Genomic DNA, 15,705 nt, shown 5'->3' on the forward strand with positions numbered 1-15,705 from the left:
CCCAAATCTACTCCTTAATTCTCACATTAATCGGTCCCTAGACAGATAAAAGGATTAGATCGGCGCCAAACTTCATTTTCTCACGTATGAAAAGATGTCCACGTTTGACATTCTAGTTCCAACAATTCGGTTGCTTTTTGAGGAAATAAATCCAAAAAGTTTAGGTGTGGTTCAGTTAAGGTTGTAATCAGTTAAGTTATTAACTTAAGATATCAACTCTCCACTTGTAGTCTAATGGGTAGAAAGGTTTTGATTTTTGTAGTGAAGACCCAAGTTTAATCTTTACTTAGATCATTTTTGATGAATATTGACAATGAAAGATTTAAACTAGACCTTGTATAAGGTTGTTAGTTCGGATTCCGAGTTCACCCAGGTTTTCGTCTCACCTTATGTTACGCTAGAGAGTTCTGCTATCAACGACTGTCAAGTGGCAGTCGGCGGCATGGTTTCCCGAGGGAACGCCCAAGCCAAACTCTGAAGCCAACGTAAGTCCGATTAAGACAACATAATCTGGTTAGAGTGAGGCATCCGATCTCCCAAAATGTATAAAATATGAGAGTCCAAATACAACAAAGTCGCCGTTCTAAAAAATAGAAAATAGCAAAAAGTAACTTAAATTATCCACTTTTAATGTTGTATTTTAACAATGACTTTTAAGACATATCTATACTATATATAATACATCAAACAAGGGCAAATTAAGACACTTGATTTTAAGAGTTTTACAAGTGTTAATACATAAAGTACATATGTAATTAGAGGTATACTGGTCTTTTAAACACAAATCACTCAACTTACAAGTTTTCCCCCTCATCTTTAACCATATTCTTTTTTTAGTTTCAATTTTAAACCAACTTCTCACCCACGATTTTTAAACGACAATAAGTTTTTCATACGCTAATATTTTTGTAAAAATATTGCACCATAAAAACGAGTATTTTATTCTCCTTAATTTGAGTATAATATTGTTATAAATTTTTCCATTAAAAAAGTTAATATGTTACGTAGGGATGTTCAATGCCGATTTTGATTGTTTTTAAGTTATAAGCTTGTGAGTCCAACCGTTAGTACCCATATTTTGTCATCCAAAACCAAAACTAAACCATTGTAAATTGAAACCAAACTGTTATTAACGGTCCGGTTCTGGTTTGGTTTGGTTTAATAAATTAAGCTTTGATAATAAAATTTGTTTAAAATGAAAATTAATTTAACCGTATCTATCAATTCCAACTAAGTCAAAATATGATACTTGAAATGATAAAGGAAGTAAAAAACAACCGACTGAAAGTAAAAAACTCAGCGGTGAAACCAAACTGATGACCGGTTCAAGGTTTTAAACCGAACCATGAACACTCATAATTGTTACGTGATTAATAGGGTTCGCGTATAAACACCCGCCGCATCGCACGTGTTCTTTTATAGACATGAAATTGAGCGGTCACCATGAGAGGTCAGGGTGTGGTTCGATTGTGCTCTACGTGTTTATTCAAATAATTTAAAACCCATGTTTATCAATATAAAAATGTTTTTGAGCTTTTTTAAAAAATTGTGGATTGTGTGATCAAGATTTTTCACAAGTGGCATGCACTTGTACTTTTCTTTTTTTAATTTATTACATCTGTATATTTAACAAAGGTTTATTTAGACGTCTCTTAAGTTTCTGGTATCATTTTCTAATTTTTTATATTTATATCGCTTATTAGACATTATTCTTACAACTTACAAGTCACATTTTGTGCCAAGTTTCCATAGAATTTTATGCTGAAGTTATAACTCATCTTACGTAGTTATACAAGTTTTTCTTAAAGACAAGTAGAATGACAACTCAGTTTATTGGAAAATAATGAAACAAAGATATTCTTTTATACTATAATTTCATCTCATTTTTCTTGCTTCGTCCATACTTCTAAACATCTCATGAGTTCTTGAAATAATATTAGATTTATAATATAGAACTTTTGATGATTTTTAAAACTTTTTGGTTTAGTGATTCTCTTTTAAATTATTTCATCGGCGATACGGATTTTAAGGAATAACATGGAGAAATGGTATATGGTTTTTAATTGCCTATTCGTGGATTTGATATTAAAGACAATGTTTGAAACCGGCGAAGGTAATATGCTTTGGAGAGAACCCAAAGTGATAAACTTTAATAATCAAAAAATAACCAAATGTAGCCCGAGTAAGTCTTTTAAACAAAACCAAAACACAAAAGAGATAAAACCAACAAGTCCTCAAACTTAGGAAACAATCAACCTTGAATTTCAAACAAATAGATAAAATTGGTAATCGGGTAAAATGAGCTAGACTAATCTTCTTCCAAGTTCCAACGGGTCTTGAATCGGGCCCGAGTCGGGATCCAGATCTGCATCAATGGTACTATTTGTTTTGTGGAGTATTGGAGTTAATTGCATATATGTAAAATTATGCATTTTGATTTTTTAGACAATCTTAGTCTTTTGGCTATTATATCCATGTAGCAGAAATAGAAATTTGATCCATAAAACAGTTGAGGTTAAATCCTGTTATCAAGTGATAACCATCTAACATCTAAGAACCACATATTGAAACTATGAAAAAAATATACTACAGGATAAGTACTGTTATAACTTATATAAAAATTTAGTCTTAAAAGTTTCTTTTTATAAAAGTTGTCATGAGGTTAGTGATATCAATTTTAAATTTTGTTTAGTATTAAAGACTTTTCAAAACATCTTGTACGTTTGAGTCATTTCGTGAATGTTCTAAGATATGACACGGATAAAACAAACCATGTTTATTGCAATTGGTTTAAATAAGTAAATGCGGTTGTCAATCCAATATCGAAATTTGGTCTTTAGCCACCGTTTGATTGTTGCTTTTACTAGAATGCATATGCTAAAAATAATAGTAAAAAGCCAAGTGAGATTACACATTAACTAAGTGTTCATGACACCAGGCCAACCAACATGAAAAATACACATCGACGTCTATACACAAAGTAACGTTGGATACGCTGCTCCCAAAACTTGGACATTGTGTATTCACGACCTCACAAACCCAACTTAGAGTGCACCAATGGGGCATATGATACACCACTAATGTATCCCTTAAGTCATCTCTTCTTTAAGCATCCTTCCAACACAACTACATCAATATCAACTAAACGTTTTTCAAACACATCATGCTTAAACTTGTTTAACATATTTGCGCCATCATTACAATGTAGACAATCCAATTTAATCAACTAATCACAATATCACACTCAATGTAGAACTAATAAGTCACATTCAATGTTTACGAGACTCAACTTAGAGGTTCTACAATATTGTGGTCCTATAACATCAACTTGATCACATTTAATTTTGTGACCTTACAACATCAACCTTGTGTCAATACTTCATAGCTTTTATATAGTCTATATTACAGTTATGAAATTACTAGCCGAGATAGCTTCGGGCCGGCTCTCAAGGATGGCAGGGTGGCCGACAGACCCCGACTTGACACCTAACACATGTTAGGCCTGGATTTTTTAATTTTAAATTAATATATATTCTTGTTAAAAAGGAATAGGTATTATGATATTTAAACTAATTAATTAACCCATGCAAGTCTACTTTTATACATTTTTTTTTGCAATACTAAAATTATAATTAAATACGTCTATTTAAAATTCTAATTGTTTAAACAAAATAAAAAACACTTTTACTTAGGGTCCAAAATTTCCCCTCTTACAACCAATTTTCTTTTACAATTTTCAGTAATAGCCCTGAGTTAGCTTAAAGTAAAGTTCGAGCTAGCCCTGGCTTAGCTCTTTATTAGGCTGAGGGGTGTGGGGGGCTCTAACAGGGGCGCGAGTGGGGGCTCCAGCCAATAATATTGTGACGTGTGGCAGAGAGAGAAACTGGATAAGATGGGTGTTGGAGCCCCCGCTGGAGCCCCTGGCCCTGGTGTGGAGGCCGCGAGCAGGGGCTCCAGCGGATTTTTTTTTTATTTTTTTATAAATATATTCAAAAAACGTATTATTAAAAAAACTCATAAATTATTAAAAAAAACACACATTTTTTTTAAAATTCAAATTACAAAAAAAACATACTAAAAATTAAACAAACAATAATACTTAATAATAACACTAATCTAATACAAGATCATCGGGTCGCCTCTCCCACAAATGTTCAACCAACTCATGTCGAAGCTCCCCGTGTATCTCACGGCTCTTGATATTTGCTATGTTGTGAAGTTTTTGTTGATCACTGATTGTGGACGGTTGTGGCGGAATGTCACCTTGGTAGTTTTGGCAGATAGCTTTGCCCTCGTCTTCTAACGTCATGTTGTGTAGGATCAGACACGTGTAGACGACGTCCGTTATCCTCTCCCGAGTCCAATAACGTATCGGGTTCGCCAGAACATAATATTGTTTTTTTATAGCTCTAAAAGCTCTTTCAATATCTTTTCTAGCAGACTCTTGCTTCTTCGTAAAATACTTCCGTTTGTCGGCGATTGGATCTGTAAAAGCTTGAACTAACAAAGCCCATTCGTTGTAAATACCATCGACCAGATAGTACTCGTACTTGAAGAGTTCTCCATTTGCAACAAAAGATTGAGGTGGTTCAACCCCGTCGATAAGGTCGTTGATCAAATTTGACTGATCAATAACATTAAGATCGTTATTTGACCCAGCAACACCAAAAAAAGCATGCCAAAACCAAAGATCCTGTGACACCGTCGCCTCAAGTATAAGGGTCGGCTCTTCATGATCACCACGGTGGAACTGACCTCGCCAGGCCGTTGGACACATAGCCCATCCAACATGCGTACAATCGATGCTAAATAAATAGAAGTACGGATGTTGTAGGAACCGAATAAGTGAACAACACGAAGCCAGTAGTACGACGACGTCGTTTAACCCCACCCCACGAAAGAAAGAAAGAAAGAAAGAAAGACTGACTTGTTTGTTTGAAAAGACTAAACACGTTCCACGTGCGCGGACCCATTTCCCACGATTCCCTTTGAACCATTCAATGGCCTTTTCGTAATTTCACCCCTCTTTGAAGGTCAATTATTCACCATCTTTTAATCTATAAACTTATAAACTATAAAGTCTTCAATTCACCTCATCACAATAATCAACGCCACCCACTCTCCACCGTAACCCTCGCCTGCCGGCAACTCTGTTCATTTCATATTCATACCTCCGGTCAACGGCAGATGACGTCAGGTACGAGACTGCCGACGTGGAAGGAGAGAGAGAATAATAAGCGGAGAGAGCGACGGCGACGGGCGATTGCCGCTAAGATATTCGCCGGACTTAGGGTTTACGGCAACTACAAGCTTCCAAAGCACTGTGACAACAACGAGGTGCTGAAGGCACTGTGTAATGAAGCTGGATGGATCGTTGAAGAAGACGGTACTACTTATCGTAAGGTAAATTCAATTTCAGCTTCAAGATCAAATTCAGTTTCTTCGATTGTGATGTTATGGTGCGCACGTTAGCATAACCGTTTAACGATCGATCGGATTACGCTATTAGATTTGTGAATTTTCGATTCAGGTTTTTCGCGCACGTTAGCGAAACCGTTCACGATTGATTTGATCGATCAATTAGAGATTTTACGCGATTAGATTTGTTAATTTCCGATACAGGTTGTGTGCGCATGTTAGCAAAACCGGTGACGAATTACTCGATTAGAATTTTTGAATTGTAATTTATCTATTTAGATCATGTTCGCACGTTAGCATTGGATCTAGTTTCTGATTTATGTTTTCAATTCGAAGTCAATTGGAGTATCGAATACGGCGTAAGTTAGAAAACATGAACCGTGATGAGCTAGGGCTTACGTTAGCAGTAGGATGAGAGAGAAACGATTCGATCCGTGTGTATGAACGCTATTTACGTGAACCGGATCTGGAGATTTGTCGTTATCACCGACAAGCTAACGTGCACGGTGAGCATTTGGCGCATGTTAGCACCAGCAGCATCTCGTTTGCTGATCTGTTTCCATGTGAAGGCGCACGGAACACAACTATTTTTATATTATTTTAATTTACTCAGTCTCCTCTAATTAAGACAATAATTCCACTTTTTCAGAGATTGAAATACAGTACGAATTTAGATTCTGTTCTGTGAGCTTCACCTTCATTGATTATACCTGATAGAATTATGAGTTGTCAGTTTCACATAAGCTTATTCATTGAAGTTATTAATATGTTTTTGTTATTAGGATAGGGCCGTCAGTTCGGGTTTTATCGTGTTTAACAGGTTAGAAACAACGGATTTAAACAAGTATCAAATATGAATGCCACTCGTTTAACCATTTTATATGTGATGACTATAAGATAGTTTTGAGTTAAATGTACCAATAAGGAGAAATGGTGTAGCCTAGACTATTAATTTCAATTATTTAAAAAAATCACGTAGCACACTTTTTTGATTGGTAGGTCTTATCGTTTTTTAGATAGGTGCCCAGTTGACAGATCTAATTTAGGGTTTAAAGGAGTTTGATTATTGGATTCTCCTGAATTTTGGGTGGAGAATCATGTTTAGATATGGTGATTTGAGTGTTTGTTGGGTTGACTTTTGGAAAAAAGATGGGCCTACATCTTTTATAAAGAAATGCCATGCAAAAGACACTAATTTTGATTCTCCACTTTTATTATTACTTGTTATTTTGTATCTTTGGTGGTAATAGATGTAATGAACTGAATGAATAGAACAGAGCATGTTCGTGTTTGTTTGTTTAATTGTGATTGAACAAACGACTGGACATGAACTACTAAGCGACAGGTTTTTGTTTGTGTTTATTCGTTAAAAAAAATGAATGTGTTTTGTTTGTTAATAGTATAAACGAAGGTTCACGAACTAAAACGAACGGACATAATTGAATGAGCATAACTAGAAAGTTATTAAAGTAGACCAAATTGTAATGTATCTTCAAAATTTAAATGAATATATTAATAAACGTAAACGGATGAATTTGTAAATAAACGTAAAGTAACGAACATAAACAAATTAAGTTCAGTTACATATAGGAACGAACAGGACATGTGTTCATGTCCATTCGTTTATTAAATGAAGAAACATAAACAAACCTTTTGCCAAATGGTTAATGAACAGCTCACTTTCCCTGAATGGTCGGTTCGTTTACATGCCTACTTGTTACATTTTCAGCTAGCTGGCTTCTATCTTTTAAACAGTTTTAATATTTGTAGGGTTGTAAACCTGTTCAACGGGTAGAAACTATGGGTGGATCAGCATCAGCAAGCCCGAGCCCATGTTCGTCATCATACCAACCGAGCCCGAATGCGTCTTCATACAATTTCAGCCCGACTTCATCATCCATTCCTAGCCCTGTCTCAACAGTTTACACCTCTAACAATAATAATATTAATAATAATAATCCCGACCCGAATTCTCTTATCCCGTGGCTAAAAAACCTCTCGTCCAGTTCATCATCTTCCAAATTCCCGCACCATCTTTACATAGCCGGTGGTTCGGTAAGTGCACCGGTCACCCCGCCCCTAAGCTCACCCACATGCCAAACCCCAAGAATAACCGACATTGATGATCAAACCAGAGCCTCGGCCTCGGTATGGCCCAGCTCACGCCTTCATATTCCCGGGTTCCAAACTCCACCCGACTCCGGGTGGCTATCGGGTGTTCAAACCCCACAAGACGGGCCATCATCGCCTACATTTAGCCTGGTTGCTTCAAACCCGTTTGGATTCAAGGATGGGTTTTCAGGCCGGATGTGGACCACAGGTCAAATTGGGAAATGCTCTCCCGCATTCAATGGTGCCGTTGAACAAATTGCTGACGTCCCGATGTCGGATGTGAGTTCGTCTGTGTTTGCTTTTGGGAATAACATGAAGGGCTTAGTAAAACCATGGGAAGGAGAGAGGATTCATGAGGAATGCGTTTCGGATGATCTCGAGCTTACCCTTGGGAATCCGGGTACTAGGTAAACGGGTCGGGTTGGTTGTTTTCCCTTTGCAGATAAAAGCAGTGAAAATTTGATTTGATTCAAAGGTATTGTTGTAAAACAATTGTAGATTTAGATATAGAAGTAGGTATTGAGTTGATTTTCTTTATTATTATTAACTAGTGTTTACCCGGCGCAACGCGCTAGGACAGCCGTAAAAACCCATCGTTAAAACCCGTGTGTTGTAATACTCCGATTGGTTACGACGATACGTCGACAGGAATTTAGACATTATCGGTTGTGCCCGTTAAGGTACAAAGTGTTAAACCCAAAAAATAAAGTTGTCAAATTAACATATAAAAATAAATAAAACATTCGATGTTTATTTAGTCGTGAACCGGGGCAATGGTAAAACTTAAAACGTTGTTGGTCCAAGGCCTTGAGGCAGTAACTCGACACGAATTCGATCGGTTTAAATTACTTTCATTACGATACCAAAGATAAAAAATGGTAAAAATATATAAATTGAGATGGGCCAATGGGTGGCGTCGGTGGGTAAACTTGAACGTTGGTAAAACCTAAACGTTATCGGACACATTCGTTGAGGTTGTGAGTCTACGCGAATTCGTTTCGTTACTTTCATTACGATGCCGGAACTAATGAAAACAAAAAAAAATGATAATGGTCAATGCGGTGCCGCCAAGTGGCCCAATCGATACTTACCGGCACCAAACTTTCAAATTATTTTATATAATAATGTTATTATTATTACTATTGTTTTTACTGGTATTCAGATAGGGAGAAATATAACAATGATATTTTGTAAATTAAATATGGTTTTGTTAAATAATGGTATGGTTTTATATAAATAAAGTGATTGAAAGAGCATAATATTAATAAATAATGGAATGGTAGACATAATTTAGGGGACAAGTGGGGTCATGGATATGCATGGGTTGTGAACTTGTGATTGATGATGGTGTCATCACGTGGGCAAGATGGGACCAAGTTAGGTCTTACTTTTCTTGCAAAATAATCCATGTGAGACCGTTCTTTGCACATGATTTGGTTTTCTATATAGTTATAGACTTAACGGCTAGTCTTCTTCTAGTAAAGTATGCTTATACTTTTTACTAGACGGGTGCCCGCATGATGCAGCAGGTGTTTGAACATGTTAATCACGTAACAAATATAAGTATTTTTGGTTTGGTTAAAACCTTGAAATCGTTTAAACCGGTCATTGGTTTGACTTCTTTTTTCTTTTTCTTTTTTTACTTTCGGTTTGTTGGTCGGTTTCAAAAGTTTTAAAACGTAGTGAACCGTTGGTTCGCGGTTTATACTGGACAATGAACACCCGTATGTAACATATTAATTTATTTAAAATGAAAAAAACTATAACAATATCATATCCAAATTAAAGAGAATAAAATGCCTGTTTTTATGGTGTAATTTTTTTATAAAAATATTAACGTTTGAAAAGGCTATAGTCGTTTAAAAATCATGGGTGGGAAGTTAGTTTACAACTTAAATTGAAAACATAATATGATTAAAGATGAGAGACCAAACTTGTAAGTTGAATAAATTGTGTTTAAAAGACAAGTTTACCCTTACTAACACATGTATCTCATGCTTTAAGTGTTGTAAATTACTTAAAAATGTGTGTCTTAATTTGCCCTTTTTTAGTGTATTATATATAGTATAGATAGTTGTTGACTTATCTCCGTGAAGGATTATGACTAATGTCTAATGTCACGTTAAAAACAAATGATACAAACTTTATTGGTGTACCAATTTTACACTCATGTGTCATGTGAAACTTTCCTTTTGATTGTGATGATTATTTTTGATGATTTTCCGACTTTAAAATCTTCTCTGTTATCTGAAGTGATTCTATATGCGATTTAAAGATCATAAGCACGAACGTATTTATATGAAATGCTACAAATTCTTCACTCTTGTTTCTTGTTAAATAAATAACTTCCAATTCGTTACTTATAAAACAATGAGAGGGCCACCCCCACCTATTGGGTAATGATCGGTAATATGTATCCAAAAGGAGACAATTGTCGCCTGTGGTTAAAATGTTTTATGACAGTTAAGAATGTATATGGCATGATAACATAGAGTATGTTTGACAAAACTAGCTGGTAGTTGTAGCAGGAAGCTGGTTGCTAGTAGCTGTAGCTGAAAGCTAGTACTTGTAGTTTTTTATATATATTTAGAAGTTTGGCAGAGTATCTGGAGCTTTTAATAAAATGTATAAAACTACTAAAATGGGCTAAACTTAGTCTACATCTATGGTTATTTAGCCGGCATCTTTGACTCTTAGCCGGCTTCGGGATACGTGTCTATTTAGTTAGCCGGCTCCAAATATTCTTTCTTAGCTAGCTCCAACTCGGCTTGTAAGCTAAGGCTTCACTTAGCCGCCTTCAATTTTTCATTTAGCCATCTAATTTTAGCCGCCAAAATTGAATATTTTACCAACCTTATTAAATATTTAGCCGACAAAATTGAATATTTTACCAACCTTATTATTTATTTAGCTGACTTTACTTAGCCGATGTCAATTTAGCTGCCAAAATTGAATATTTTACCAACCTTACCAACTCTATTAAATATTTAGTCGGCTTCAATTAACCATCTTCTTAGCCGGTGTAAATTTAGCCCCCAAAATTAAATATTTTACCTACTCACTTAATTATTTAGCCGGCTTCGCTTAGCCGCAATTTTTTTTCTCATAGCTGGCATGTTTTAGCCATCAGCAATAAATACTTTACTTATCCAAATTTAATTTTTCACCAACCATTTTTATAAAACTATACAACCAAATTCCCTACATCTTATAAAACCGTCTTTACCATCTCAAACTTTTTTACTTTCTTATCACAAGATACTCATTTTTTAAAAAAATATGTTTGTTAACGTCGTCGTTTATAGTTGTGGGAATTGGCATGTTGTTGATCGGGTTGTTGAATACCTTCCGGTTGATTTGCACCGGGTAAGAAGACGGCTAATTGAAGCCGGCTAAATATTTAATAGAGTTGGTAAGGTTGGTAAAATATTCAATTTTGGCGGCTAAATTTACACCGGCAAAGTGAAACCGGCTAAATATTTAATAAGGTTGGTAAAATATTCTATTTTGGCGGCTAAAATTAGACGGCTAAATGAAAAAATTGAAGGCGGCTAAGTGAAGCCTTAGCCTACAACCCGATTTGGAGCCGGCTAAGAAGGAATATTTGGAGCCGGCTAACTAAATAGACACGTATCCCGAAGCCGACTAAGAGTCAAAGATACCGGCTAAATAACCATAGATGTAGGCTAAGTTTAGCCGCCTTTGACACGTGTCGAATTTTTATTGGTTAAAGATGGGACCCGTTTACTTTTTATAAAATTCCGTGCCCATAAAGGCTAAGCCTTAGCCGGCTTCGGTGACGTGTCAGTTGTTTATTGGTTAAAAAACCAATGATTGGAGTGATGTAGGCTAATAGACATGTCTATTTTGGTAAATTATTGGTCAAACTTGTCTATTTATGTAATTTACCCTATACATTATATGATCTTTTTTCATATCTTATTAGATGTTTCTAATCTTGTGGTTTTCGTTTGATACTTCATTTCTCTTTAGTTGTATCAACGTTATTCATTAACTTGAAAAGTTATGTTTGGGCCTTTGAAAACTATAAACTATTCAACTGATGTGCTAGCATATCACAACTGATCTATTGTTGAGGAAATATTTCTGGTGGTTGAATGGTCAAAGAACGGTTTATTTATTGATCCTTTTATGAATTTCGTATGACTTTTATGGCTTGATGGAAGAGGTTGTTTTATTGATTTATTAATCTTTTTACTGTTTTCATATGACTTTAGTTTTGGCTTCAATACGAAAGTTTCTTATTACCCCTATCTGTTATGCTTTCTTATCTATCTATCTATTTTAATAAAAGACTGCACATTGTTGCCACTTGTCAATCTCCTAGCCATTCTCACCTTTTTTTCTAACTCATTTTAATATATGGTCCTTATATTTAAGTCATTTCAATATATGGTTCTTATCTTTTAAGTCATTTCAATATATGAATTCAATACTTTTATTAAATGTAAATCCTAACCGATGCATTCATTAACATTAATTGTGAAATAAGAAAATATCAAAATTGAAGTTGAAGGCCTGTTAAAATAAAATTTTAAAGTCACGCCTAATTGCAAATTATAGAAAGTAAAGTGCATCACTACCGAAGAATTTGGATTTGTATGGTAAACTACGAATTGTTTTTAAACTTGGATTCGAGCAGGAGTGCATATTTTTTTACATAAGGTTGGTTACAAATTTGGATTTAAGATTTTCTCATACGCATTTGAATTCAGGAAAATGTGTATTTTTCTTAATTTTCTCCAAACATTTTATATAAATATTGCAAACATGGAGAATACCTATTATATATATCTTGAACATTATAATTATAATCCATATGTATAACGATTTACTATATGAATTATTTGTCATCTTTATATGTTTATGTCATTTTGTGTAGTATAAAGAGTTTTAACAATAAAAAGATTATAACTCAGACCAAAATGGTTTAGAAATATATATTTTATAACTTGATTTATACTTTTTTATACATTTAAATATATTTAATTTAATATACCTTTTAAGACAAATTACTTACTAAAAGCATTCAAAACGTTAAACCAAAACATCTGTTTCATTCTCATTCCACTATTTTCGTTTTTCAAAAATCATTTGGGATATTGAAACCTAGGATATCGTTTTCATCAGTTATTACATGATTTCAATATTATATTAACTTATAGACTTTATTTTTATACAAATACAACGAACTGGGGTAATGTTAGTTTTACCAGCTGGTTAATACAAAATTAAAGTGTTTATTATGATTTATATTCAAAATAATAAAGTTATACATAATTCTTTTAAAAAAATACAGTTATAACATTTATTATTAAAATTAATAAAATCCACTAAAATTCATTTCTTACTTATAATGTAACTTAATAGAAATAAATATTCCATTTTCACATTATTTTTTTTAAATAGTTAATACGATTAAAAGTCATTTATCATGCTTCCATAAAATCCGAAATATTTGCGTCTCTTTTTTCTATAAGTTGTTAAAATATATATCGATTAGTTAAATATTCCAACAACTTCCCATATATTAACAAATAACACGGGATTAGTATTCAAAATATAAACATTTCTAATTTAATACTTTTAACTATTATAAATAGGAATCACTACATTCACTTTATGCAACTTTAAATTTTCTAATATTCTTCTAACTCTGTATAATCACCGTAATTTGAACATGATTTAAGGCTAGTACGTCTTTGTCATTTTTCTAGCAATTACATTTATATGAAACGAAACAAATCATTTTGTTATATTTTAATTTCCAGTTATATATGTTCCTTGATTATACAATTTTTAATTGTAAAATATAAAATTAATTTAAAATTTGTCATATACAGAATATTAATGACAACAAATTTATCATGATAAATTAATTTCAAATTCTAAGGATTCTAAGGTGATTATCCCATCAAATTTTAGGTAATTTGGTTTTTAGGATAATCATGATTTTTTGGATAAACAAGAGCTGATGATCTCAAATGACATCATATTAATTGATTTAAATGTATGATATTTTATGTATACGAATTTTTTTTTGTTAATTTCATGGATACATTATCATTTATCTAGGGTTTATATGTACTTGAAGAATCTTACTTGTCACACGAAAGAGTTATAAGCAGACCTATATGTTACCTTATCAAGAGTTATGAGCAGACATGTACTAAATATTTTGATTTTTGATAAACATTGTATACCGACAAATACAATCACAAATGTAGTGTATAAGAAAAATTTTACTTATTTGTAACATATTTGTGTAATCTTAGTTATGTGATCTATATAATATTAATGTAAATTGTAATTGTATTAATAATATATGATGATGTTGTTGAATGTATTTCCTTTAATGGTTAAAGTTTAAAATTTTCAACAATTACCCGTGTAATACACGAGCCTCAAACTAGTAACCTCATGTATCACTCTGGAAAATGTTATATGCCACTTAAATAACTTTTATACATTTTCATAAATTCATCAACCGGCTATACGTCTATTTAACAAATATCAAGTAGTCTATATGGTCGTTTACTGTTGTATACCACCATTTGAAATGGCATTGCAGCAAATACAGTTATACACCTGTTTAAAGTTGTACGCAACCGTTTAACAAAAATCCGGTAGCTTATATGACTGTTTTAAGAACATAGAAACCCCCATTTTCGACCAAAATTGTTGTTTCCCTAAAATTACATCCAATATTCAAAATTGATTTGTTTACATTCATTCTAACTAGTTTTATCAACAAAAACACTCTATAATATAATCATACCACCATAACTTATTTTTAATATATAAAATTGGGGTTTTGAATCAAGATTACTTACCAATCTTTTGCTACTTGTGAAATGGTTGAATGATCTTTCTTTTTCACACTTGATTTCTAGACTCCAAATAATGTGATATTCACATATTCAGTCAACAAATTTGCTTAGTTCGATCAATGACAAACTTGGTCCCTCAACATTCATCTTAACACCCTCATGATGAAACTTTTGTTAGATGTTCATCATAATTTAGGTAATGGTTCAATCAATATCCCATTTTTATTTTATTTTAGGACTTTCAAATACACCAACTTAGAGCATTCTCAACCCATTTTCTAAAATTATATGAAGGGAATTTGCAAATTATAGGATGAGTATATAAGTGGTTGTGGATGTAAATTATAGGGTGTAGAGAGAGAAAAATAGTGATTTTTTTTGTAAATTTAAGGAAACTTTGTTCGCCGCTATTTATTTTTTAATATTTCTTGATTTGGTTGTGTAGAGAAGAGAGAAAACTGTAATGATAAGGATATAAAAATATATTATTTAATTAAACATGAGAGAAAAATTTAATATTTTTAATGTAACTATAGAGATAAGAATGAGAGACGGGCTATGAATGCTCTTAAAAGTTACAAATTTGCTAATTTTCAAACACATCCTCATTACATTGACACATAAATTTTATGGTTACTCTCCTGTCTTCGATCTTGCACATGATTGATTAACAACTATACAGTTATTGTTAAACCTATATTCGACAATTGCAATTTTTTAGCTTACTTGTATGCACATTTGTATTCACACTCTTGTTTTCATAAAAAAAAATGAATTAAGATATGATTTCTTATAACCGTTACTTTGGAGGATGAGAATAAAATAAACTGAGTGGCATGGTAAAAGATGATACCGCTAGTTAAAGGTGGGTGGGTGGGGGGGGGGCTCTGATTGTGTTCATTAAGTGATGCAAACCTCACGATGTTGATCAAATGTTGGTGGAGATTCAAGAGCAAAAAAATGCACTTTGGCGGAATATTGTCGAGGTCGTGCATCACTCGGACTGGGCTTGGTCTAGTGTTCCTGCCAAGGTTTCATTTTCGGGGGCGTGGAAATACATTGTTAGAATTCACAGTGAAATGGAAGCCATGGGAGTTGACCTTGCAAAAGAAATGAAAGTGGATGTAAAGGATGGTACGCAATTGGATTGACACTTGGTGTGGGGAGATCTTGTTCCAAAAGAGATTCCCGCGACTATTCGGGCTGAAATCAAAGCTCTTAGCTTTTTATGGGTTCGTTATCGAGCAAAACAGGTTGGATTTACAAGGGAAGGGTGATATGATTTTATCTCTAATCTAGTGTGATTATATAGAATTTAGGTGGG

The 15,705-nt window shown here is 33.5% G+C and overlaps 1 protein-coding gene across 1 annotated transcript; it reads left to right on the top strand.

The window, feature by feature from the left end:
- Positions 1-5,101: 5,101 nt before the first annotated feature.
- LOC143620950 (BES1/BZR1 homolog protein 3-like) lies at positions 5,102-8,058 on the top strand. Its single transcript, XM_077092512.1, has 2 exons — positions 5,102-5,403; positions 7,189-8,058. Exons 1-2 carry the CDS (start codon positions 5,188-5,190, stop codon positions 7,939-7,941), a joined length of 969 nt encoding a protein of 322 aa, XP_076948627.1. The 5' UTR covers positions 5,102-5,187; the 3' UTR covers positions 7,942-8,058.
- Positions 8,059-15,705: the final 7,647 nt, after the last annotated feature.

This window comes from Bidens hawaiensis, unplaced genomic scaffold (genome assembly GCF_021521415.1).
Source record: "Bidens hawaiensis isolate Kalapana, Puna unplaced genomic scaffold, B.hawaiensis_p1.1 tig00002735_1, whole genome shotgun sequence".
Classification (NCBI taxonomy): Eukaryota; Viridiplantae; Streptophyta; class Magnoliopsida; order Asterales; family Asteraceae; genus Bidens; species Bidens hawaiensis.

What these genes read in the sequence shown, in the direction of transcription:
- LOC143620950 (XM_077092512.1), top strand. Translation starts at nt 5,188, where the DNA reads ATGACGTCAGGTACGAGACTGCCGACGTGGAAGGAGAGAGAGAATAAT. An exon ending in ACGGTACTACTTATCGTAAG is followed by an intron (nt 5,404 to 7,188) that starts GTAAATTCAATT and finishes TAATATTTGTAG; the next exon opens with GGTTGTAAACCTGTTCAACG.